The sequence below is a fragment of the Lucilia sericata genome, unplaced genomic scaffold (genome assembly GCF_015586225.1).
Source record: "Lucilia sericata isolate MDLA Ls3-8-SP2 unplaced genomic scaffold, ASM1558622v1 Contig000207F_arrow, whole genome shotgun sequence".
NCBI classification, from domain to species: domain Eukaryota; kingdom Metazoa; phylum Arthropoda; class Insecta; order Diptera; family Calliphoridae; genus Lucilia; species Lucilia sericata.
This window is the reverse complement of record NW_023994235.1, coordinates 369455-378362: the sequence shown is the minus strand read 5'-3', so window position 1 is coordinate 378362 and position 8908 is coordinate 369455. Positions and strand designations below refer to the sequence as shown.

General features: G+C 29.5%; 3 protein-coding genes across 4 annotated transcripts; 1 reads left to right on the top strand and 2 right to left on the bottom strand.

Moving 5' to 3' along the window:
• The first annotated feature begins 216 nt into the window (after positions 1 to 216).
• On the top strand, positions 217 to 3015 carry LOC119602091. Its single transcript, XM_037953420.1, has 3 exons — positions 217 to 373; positions 434 to 721; positions 2756 to 3015. Exons 1-3 carry the CDS (start codon positions 346 to 348, stop codon positions 2809 to 2811), a joined length of 372 nt encoding a protein of 123 aa, XP_037809348.1. The 5' UTR covers positions 217 to 345; the 3' UTR covers positions 2812 to 3015.
• A 102-nt stretch (positions 3016 to 3117) lies between these two features.
• LOC119602090 lies at positions 3118 to 6969 on the bottom strand. 2 transcript variants are annotated; one of them, XM_037953418.1, is made up of 4 exons: positions 6839 to 6969; positions 4033 to 4344; positions 3570 to 3966; positions 3118 to 3505 (listed from the first exon to the last, which is right to left on the bottom strand). In XM_037953418.1, exons 1-3 carry the CDS (start codon positions 6906 to 6908, stop codon positions 3878 to 3880), a joined length of 471 nt encoding a protein of 156 aa, XP_037809346.1. In that variant the 5' UTR covers positions 6909 to 6969; the 3' UTR covers positions 3118 to 3505; positions 3570 to 3877. The 2 variants fall into 2 exon arrangements, with proteins under 2 accessions (XP_037809346.1, XP_037809347.1); XM_037953419.1 differs by lacking the exon at positions 6839 to 6969 and adding an exon at positions 6623 to 6782.
• LOC119602092 lies at positions 6799 to 7530 on the bottom strand. The gene is made up of 3 exons (XM_037953421.1): positions 7410 to 7530; positions 7163 to 7339; positions 6799 to 7108 (listed from the first exon to the last, which is right to left on the bottom strand). The coding sequence occupies exons 1-3, from the start codon at positions 7456 to 7458 to the stop codon at positions 7002 to 7004; spliced, it is 333 nt and encodes a 110-aa protein (XP_037809349.1). The 5' UTR covers positions 7459 to 7530; the 3' UTR covers positions 6799 to 7001.
• Between the last annotated feature and the right edge of the window lie 1378 nt (positions 7531 to 8908).

Here is an 8908-nt window from a genome sequence, read left to right as displayed (position 1 = left end):
AATAAAGATCTAATATAATAAAGATGTCAAACATGACACTTTTGGAACGACTACTACAGGAACAAATCAGATTCTTAAACATAAGTTCTTTAATATTTAAATATTACATCAAAATACAATTACGGTTGTAATTACAACAAATATTATGAGTCACTTTTGCAGTTGCCGATTTCAATCTTTTAAGGTAAATATGCTTATATTTTTTTCCAAAACTTTTTAACATATTTGCCATTTTAGGGTTAATTGACAATTATGTGTATAAAAGCTTTAATTTTATTTAAATGCTAATCATTATAGAAAATAGCTTCAAACTCTTTAATACTTTTATCTTAAATTTAACTTAAAATGAAAATTTTATCGACTATTGTTTTTGGTAAGTTATTATTAAAATTGTAACCAATTAACCAACTAATATTTTTTTTTAATTGCTCAGCCTTTTTCTTCGTTTGCGCTGTTCAAGCACAAAGAGGTTTCCCCGGCAATCGTCGTCCTCTAGGACCTATTCATGGTGGACCTATTCATGGTGGACCTTTTCAGAGTGGACCTATTCAGAGTGGACCTATTCAGAGTGGACCTATTCAGACTGGTGGTGGCCCTAAATCAGATTGTGCCACCTTTTGTCCCTTGAACTATCAACCTACCTGTGGTTTTAATGGTCGCTGCTATAAGGAATTCAGTAATACTTGTGCTTTGAATGCGGCTACCTGTTTGGGTGAAGGAAGTAAGTTTTAAGTTAAGAAATGTTTCTTGAAGAATTAAGGTAGAAACTAGTGTCTTACTCAGTTTTTAAAATTTGTCCATTCTACATTTGGAATTGCTTTTCTTCGAGGTAGATTGTCAATAGTAAAAAATACTTATGAACTATTTGTAGTTAGTTAGTTAGTTAGTTAGTTAGTTAGTTAGTTAGTTAGTTAGTTGGTTAGTTAGTTAGTTAGTTAGTTAGCTAGTTAGCTAGTTAGCTAGTTAGTTAGTTAGTTAGTTAGTTAGCTAGTTAGTTAGTTAGTTAGTTAGTTAGTTAGTTAGTTAGTTAGTTAGTTAGTTAGTTAGTTAGTTAGTTAGTTAGTTAGTTAGTTAGTTAGTTAGTAGTTAGTTAGTTAGTTAGTTAGTTAGTTAGTTAGTTAGTTAGTTAGTTAGTTAGTTAGTTAGTTAGTTAGTAGTAGTTAGTTAGTTAGTAGTTAGTTAGTTAGTTAGTTATAGTTAGTTAGTTAGTTAGTTAGTTAGTTAGTTAGTTAGTTAGTTAGTTAGTAGTTAGTTAGTTAGTTAGTTAGTTAGTTAGTTAGTTAGTTAGTTAGTTAGTTAGTTAGTTAGTTAGTTAGTTAGTTAGTTAGTTAGTTAGTTAGTTAGTTAGTTAGTTAGTTAGTTAGTTAGTTAGTTAGTTAGTTAGTTAGTTAGTTAGTTAGTTAGTTAGTTAGTTAGTAGTTAGTTAGTTAGTTAGTTAGTTAGTTAGTTAGTTAGTTAGTTAGTTAGTTAGTTAGTTAGTTAGTTAGTTAGTTAGTTAGTTAGTTAGTTAGTTAGTTAGTTAGTTAGTTAGTTAGTTAGTTAGTTAGTTAGTTAGTTAGTTAGTTAGTTAGTTAGTTAGTTAGTTAGTTAGTTAGTTAGTTAGTTAGTTAGTTAGTTAGTTAGTAGTTAGTTAGTTAGTTAGTTAGTAGTTAGTTAGTTAGTTAGTTAGTTAGTTAGTTAGTTAGTTAGTTAGTTAGTTAGTTAGTTAGTTAGTTAGTTAGTTAGTTAGTTAGTTAGTTAGTTAGTTAGTTAGTTAGTTAGTTAGTTAGTTAGTTAGTTAGTTAGTTAGTTAGTTAGTTAGTTAGTTAGTTAGTTAGTTAGTTAGTTAGTTAGTTAGTTAGTTAGTTAGTTAGTTAGTTAGTTAGTTAGTAGTTAGTTAGTTAGTTAGTTAGTTAGTTAGTTAGTTAGTTAGTTAGTTAGTTAGTTAGTTAGTTAGTTAGTTAGTTAGTTAGTAGTTAGTTAGTTAGTTAGTTAGTTAGTTAGTTAGTTAGTTAGTTAGTTAGTTAGTTAGTTAGTTAGTTAGTTAGTTAGTTAGTTAGTTAGTTAGTTAGTTAGTTAGTTAGTTAGTTAGTTAGTTAGTTAGTTAGTTAGTTAGTTAGTTAGTTAGTTAGTTAGTTAGTTAGTTAGTTAGTTAGTTAGTTAGTTAGTTAGTTAGTTAGTTAGTAGTTAGTTAGTTAGTTAGTTAGTTAGTTAGTTAGTTAGTTAGTTAGTTAGTTAGTTAGTTAGTTAGTTAGTTAGTTAGTTAGTTAGTTAGTTAGTTAGTTAGTTAGTTAGTTAGTTAGTTAGTTAGTTAGTTAGTTAGTTAGTTAGTTAGTTAGTTAGTTAGTTAGTTAGTTAGTAGTTAGTTAGTTAGTTAGTTAGTTAGTTAGTTAGTTAGTTAGTTAGTTAGTTAGTCCACGACTTTCGGTTCACTCTAATCTACCGGAAGCCAGTTCTTGTTAACTTATGGTTAACTCTAACTTTAGGTTAAGATATCTCGAGGAAGGAAGCAGATGTTACAGGACCTACACCTTTACTTTAAAGTCAACAGATTGAATATTTAGATAACATCACGAATTCTACAAATTAATATATTTTCGTAAAGTGTCAAATATTTGATAGATGTGAACGTACCTTAACATTTAACGAAAGACAAGTTTCAATAATCTAGTCTAAACATAACATTTCAAATTAGATCTATTTATACTAAAACTTGATATTTAATTAAAAGTAATTTTTAATAATAACTTTTTTCATTTATTTGTTTTCTTTGCAGATTTCAGACAAGTTAACATTCAAGAATGCTCTAAGCGGGGGGCACGCACTTGTTAATGTAAAAATAATTCTAGAAATATTTTAAATTTTGTTTTGATATAATTTATACATATTTAATATAATAAATTAGCATTTAAAATTTTAAATAAAAAATATGAGTTTAGCATAATTTAAACAAAAACAAATAATTTATTAAAAACTATCGCAAAATATAGAACGCAAAAACAGAAGCTGCTGCGGGTAAATCCAGATTAAAGCTAATTATACCGGTTATCATGTTGATCGCAGAGGTCTGTTTAAAATTATAATTTAGCAGATGGTCTCAATATTAATAACATTGCAAATTAAGGATTTCTCCACATATCTATTAAACGGGAAATCATTGAACTTAAACGTTCTATACCCCCTATAATGGGACGCGTTCTTTGTCCTGAGGTCGTTGGGGCCGCTGCAACTGTTGGTGGTATCGAGGTACTAGTGGTGGTTGATGTTGATAAATTTTCTTCTTTCGAGAGAAGAATACTTCCTTCTGAAGTTTTTTCTAATTTATTTAAATTCATATAATATCTTTCTTCGGATGAAGAATCAAATAGGTTATGTTCACGCAGATCTCTTAAAAGCATACCCTGTATTTGACGTGGTTTAATTATTTCATTTTCACCATCGTCATATTCTGGATCTCGGAGTAAACGTTGTAACTTTAATCTAAGATCTGAATCGGAGGGCCTAGCACAAGCTAAGGAAAATAAAGCTAGAATATAGGCGGGAAAAGTTTAATTTTTTTTTCAGATTCCTTTCCAATTTCGTTAACTTACCCATTAAAAACACACAGCTTAAACATGTCATTCTTATATAAATCATTTTACTTTCTATAAAAATTTACAACAACAATTGCGAATAATAAAACCGCACGTTTATTAATGACAAACGTAACTCTACTAAATAATATTGAAATGAGACTTTTATAAATATTAACAAAAATATTGAAATATCATGTACGTGTTATTAACAAATGCGTTAAAATTATTAAAAACTAAATTTTTATCTTAAAATCACGTTTTACAATAAATAATAAAAAATGTATTTCCTATAATTTTAACAAAATACTTAAAATCTAAATAAACTATTGTATAAAAATCTTAATATTACAACGTTTAAATAATGGTTGTGTGAAATTTTCACAAAATGTGGAAGGTAATACAAAGTGAGAAGCTGAAAATTTAACAAAAATTTAAAATATTTTTTAAAAGTTCTACCAATTAATAAATATGTACTTACTGCAGCCACAATTCATTTTATCCAAAAGACATTTATTGTGTACAACAAAGATACAATTAAGATCAGTAACACAAACTGGTTCATAAATCGGTGAGCACTTGGTATTACCCAACCACTTACAGGGTAATGTATCCTCTTCGTAATCCTGATCGTGTACATTATTTTGTGGTTTTATTGATGCAAATGTTTGTAATATCAAATCGGCATCGTAAAGTGTGTCTTTATCATATAATTCTTGAAAATTGATGTTGGGTTTCTTAATGGTATTCAAATAGTTTTGAAAACTATTTGGGGATCTATTGGTAACAAAAGCTGGAAGATGAAAGTAATATTTATTGAAAATCTTTTTGATAAAATATAATTTAAGATTTTAAATCCTACACCTCCCGTTTTAAGGTTTCAGGTTTACAAGATATCTACAAACTATAGACTGGAATATAGACCTGTCTACAGACTAGACTATACACCAAACTCTTGAATGGACTATACACCAAATTCTTAGCTAGACTATACACTAGGCCATATACTAGACTAGTCTATAATCTGAACGGTATGACAATTCCCACCAGAGGAACTGGTTCAGCGTTCATAACCCTCTACGCAGACATAACTATTCATGGGACAATATTCTGAACTAAAGTCAATAAATTCAGGAATATAGACCACACTCTATAATAGACTAGACTACAGACCAGACTACAGACCAGACTATAGACTAGACCCTAGTCTAGACCCTAGACTAGACTATAGACTAGACTATAGAATGGACTATAGACTAGACTATAGACTGTAGACTAGACTGTAGACTAGACTATAGACTAGACTATAGACTAGACTATAGACTAGACTATAGACTAAACTATAGACTAAACTATAGACTAGTCTATAGAATAGACTATAGAGTAGACAGTAGACTAGAATATAGACTAGACTATAGACTAGACTATAGACTAGACTATAGACTAGACTATAGACTAGACTATAGACTAGACTATAGACTAGACTATAGACTAGACTATAGACTAGACTATAGACTAGACTATAGACTAGACTATAGACTAGACTATAGAATAGACAATAGAGTAGACTGTAGACTAGACTAGACTATAGACTAGACTATAGGCTAGACTATAGACTAGACTATAGACCAGATTATAGATTAGACTATAGACTGGACTATAGACTAGACTATAGACTAGACCATAGACTAGACCATAGACTAGACAATAAACTAGACTATAGACTAGACTATAAACTAGACTAGAGACTAGACTGTAGACTAACTGTAGACTAGACTATAGACTAGACTACAGAATAGACTATAGACTAGACAATAGACTAAACTATAGACTAGACTATAGAATAGACAATAGAGTAGACTGTAGACTAGACTAGACTAGACTAGACTAGACTAGACTATAGACTAGACTATAGGCTGGACTATAGACTAGACTATAGGCTAGACTATAGGCTAGACTATAGGCTAGACTATAGACTAGACTATAGACTAGACTGTAGACTAGACTATAGACTAGACTGTAGACTAGGCTATAGACTAGACTATAGACTATACTATAGACTAGACTATAGACTAGACTATAGACTAGACTATAGACTAGACTATAGACTAGACTATAGACTTGACTATAGACTAGACTATAGACTAGACTATAGACTAGACTATAGACTAGACTATAGACTAGACTATAGACTAGACTATAGACTAGACTATAGACTAGACTATAGACTAGACTATAGACTAGACTATAGACTAGACTATAGACTAGACTATAGACTAGACTATAGACTAGACTATAGACTAGACTATAGACTAGACTATAGATTAGACTATAGACTAGACTATAGACTAGACTATAGACTAGACTATAGACTAGACTATAGACTAGACTATAGACTAGACTATAGACTAGACTATAGACTAGACTATAGACTAGACTATAGACTAGACTATAGACTAGACTATAGACTAGACTAGACTAGACTATAGACTAGACTATAGACTAGACTATAGACTAGACTATAGACTAGACTATAGACTAGACTATAGACTAGACTATAGACTAGACTATAGACTAGACTATAGACTAGACTATAGACTAGACTATAGACTAGACTATAGACTAGACTATAGACTAGACTATAGACTAGACTATAGACTAGACTATAGACTAGACTATAGACTAGACTATAGACTAGACTATAGACTAGACTATAGACTACTAGACTATAGACTAGACTATAGACTAGACTATAGACTAGACTATAGACTAGACTATAGACTAGACTATAGACTAGACTATAGACTAGACTATAGACTAGACTATAGACTAGACTATAGACTAGACTATAGACTAGACTATAGACTAGACTATAGACTAGACTATAGACTAGACTATAGACTAGACTATAGGCTAGACTATAGACTAGACTATAGACTAGACTACACTATAGACTACAACTATAGACTAAACTATAGACTAGACTATAGACTTGACTATAGACTAGACTAGACTATAGACGGTATTTAATAAGTAAGATTAGAAACTTGTTTAATCGATAATTTTTTTACCTCCTAAACCTACACCGATAAATAATAAAAAATATATGCTGCTAAATATATTTGACATGTTGTTGCCTTATTTTTTAAACAAATTTAACAAAATAACACTTTTCTAATACTTTAAGGTTCAAAATCTTAAAACAAACTAAACTTAAATTAGGGCCAAATTACAGCTTTTATACAAAAAGTATCTTTAAAAATTCATAGAATTATTAAAATTCTTACAAAAAAGAAAATCAAAAAGAATTAAGTGAAAGTGGGAATACTCCATGATGAGCAGGTATGTTGCGTGCATAAGTATTTTTTAAAAATGATATTTTGTTTAATTTTTGGTTTATAATAATGATTGATTAACCTTATAAACCGAAAAAATACATTTCTTATATTATCATTTAATTAGATTTTCATGACCAAAAAATATGGTCCAGCGTTCATAACCCTCTTCGCAGATATAGCTATCCATGGCACAATACTCTGCACTGAAATCAGTAAAGTCTGGAATAGAAAAAATGTAAATTTCTTATTTTAGAAATTTATAAAATTATTTACTTTTCCCCAGTTTACAGGCAGCTATATCCATATGACATTTACTGGGATATTTACGTATACAAACGTCATCTTTAGTATCTTCCAGTATACAAATTTCACTATCTGCCGTTATTGTGCAGTTGGCTTCAAGACCACATTTTATCGGTACTGCCGCGGTAATATTTTGATAAAATGTTACTGAAATTGTGTAGATTTTTTGAAGACGTAGTAATTATGTTTATTTCTATTCATAAGATATTTTTTTTACCCGCTATAAGACTTAAAAGTAAACATTTTATTATGTGTGGAAAAATCATAATAACGATTTGAATTTTTGAATAGTTCTGTTGAGAGTAATAATTTTACCCTTTTACTAATTGAACTCGAAATGAAAACTAAAGCCAAAAAAAATATTAGCCATTAGGTATGAGTACATTTTTAAAATATGGCTCAAATAGGCTTACTCAAATATTAGTACAAATGTTTTTTTTTTGTATTTAGATAAGAAAAAAATATTAAATACACTGAAAAAATATTTTCTCGAGGTTAAAACATAAATAGTATATCGATTGAAAAAACAATCAGAAATGAAAATATTTACATATCTGAGCCAAATAAAAATTTGTCTCCGTTCCGGAGTTAAATCGGTACTGGCCGTTTTATTATAATTTTGTACCAAACTAATATTTTTCCATTTTTTATTACTTTTTTCTTTAAGTGTATTTTACAAAAATACCTCAAAAATACTGTTAGATGATAATTTGTTATCATTTTGTATTTATTTAATTACGAATATGATTCTACCTAGTTCCACTCATTTGTCTAAATGCTAGACTATTTCCATTATCAGTAGCGTTGCTCCACTATAAAAACAAATTGTCGCAACAAAAACAAACACATTAACAAATTTTTGTAAATAATCAAAAGTATTCGAACGCTTGACTCAGGTGTGAAAATGAAAACAATTATTTTGAAAAAAACCCAAAGTTTTTAGTAAAAGTTGTTTGCACAAACTTTAGATATTTTAAATACTTCATAATTTAATAATTTTATAGCCTCCAAAATGAAGGCGTAATGACTTTAGTCTATAGACTAGAATATAGACTAGACTATGACTAGACTATATACTAGACTAGACTATAGACTAGACTATAGACTAGACTATAGACTAGACTATAGACTAGACTATAGACTAGACTATAGACTAGACTAGACTATAGACTAGACTATAGACTAGACTATAGACTAGACTATAGACTAGACTATAGACTAGACTATAGACTAGACTATAGACTAGACTATAGACTAGACTATAGACTAGACTATAGACTAGACTATAGACTACTATAGACTAGACTATAGACTAGACTATAGACTAGACTATAGACTAGACTAGACTATAGACTAGACTATAGACTAGACTATAGACTAGACTATAGACTAGACTATAGACTAGACTATAGACTAGACTATAGACTAGACTATAGACTAGACTATAGACTAGACTATAGACTAGACTATAGACTAGACTATAGACTAGACTATAGACTAGACTATAGACTAGACTATAGACTAGACTATAGACTATATAGACTAGACTATAGACTAGACTATAGACTAGACTATAGACTAGACTATAGACTAGACTATAGACTAGACATAGACTAGAACTATAGACTAGACTATAGCTAGACTATAGACTAACTATAGACTAGACTATAGACATACCTAGACTATAGACTAGACTATAGACTAGACTAGACTAGA

What these genes read in the sequence shown, in the direction of transcription:
- LOC119602090 (XM_037953418.1), bottom strand. Translation starts at nt 6,908, where the DNA reads ATGCACGCAACATACCTGCTCATCATGGAGTATTCCCACTTTCACTTA. An exon ending in TCTTTTTGATTTTCTTTTTT is followed by an intron (nt 4,345 to 6,838) that starts GTAAGAATTTTA and finishes TTCATCTTCCAG; the next exon opens with CTTTTGTTACCAATAGATCC. An exon ending in TAAAATGAATTGTGGCTGCA is followed by an intron (nt 3,967 to 4,032) that starts GTAAGTACATAT and finishes TTAAATTTTCAG; the next exon opens with CTTCTCACTTTGTATTACCT.
- LOC119602091 (XM_037953420.1), top strand. Translation starts at nt 346, where the DNA reads ATGAAAATTTTATCGACTATTGTTTTTG. An exon ending in TTTATCGACTATTGTTTTTG is followed by an intron (nt 374 to 433) that starts GTAAGTTATTAT and finishes TTAATTGCTCAG; the next exon opens with CCTTTTTCTTCGTTTGCGCT. An exon ending in TACCTGTTTGGGTGAAGGAA is followed by an intron (nt 722 to 2,755) that starts GTAAGTTTTAAG and finishes TTTTCTTTGCAG; the next exon opens with ATTTCAGACAAGTTAACATT.
- LOC119602092 (XM_037953421.1), bottom strand. Translation starts at nt 7,458, where the DNA reads ATGATTTTTCCACACATAATAAAATGTTTACTTTTAAGTCTTATAGCG. An exon ending in ACTTTTAAGTCTTATAGCGG is followed by an intron (nt 7,340 to 7,409) that starts GTAAAAAAAATA and finishes ACACAATTTCAG; the next exon opens with TAACATTTTATCAAAATATT. An exon ending in TGCCTGTAAACTGGGGAAAA is followed by an intron (nt 7,109 to 7,162) that starts GTAAATAATTTT and finishes TTTCTATTCCAG; the next exon opens with ACTTTACTGATTTCAGTGCA.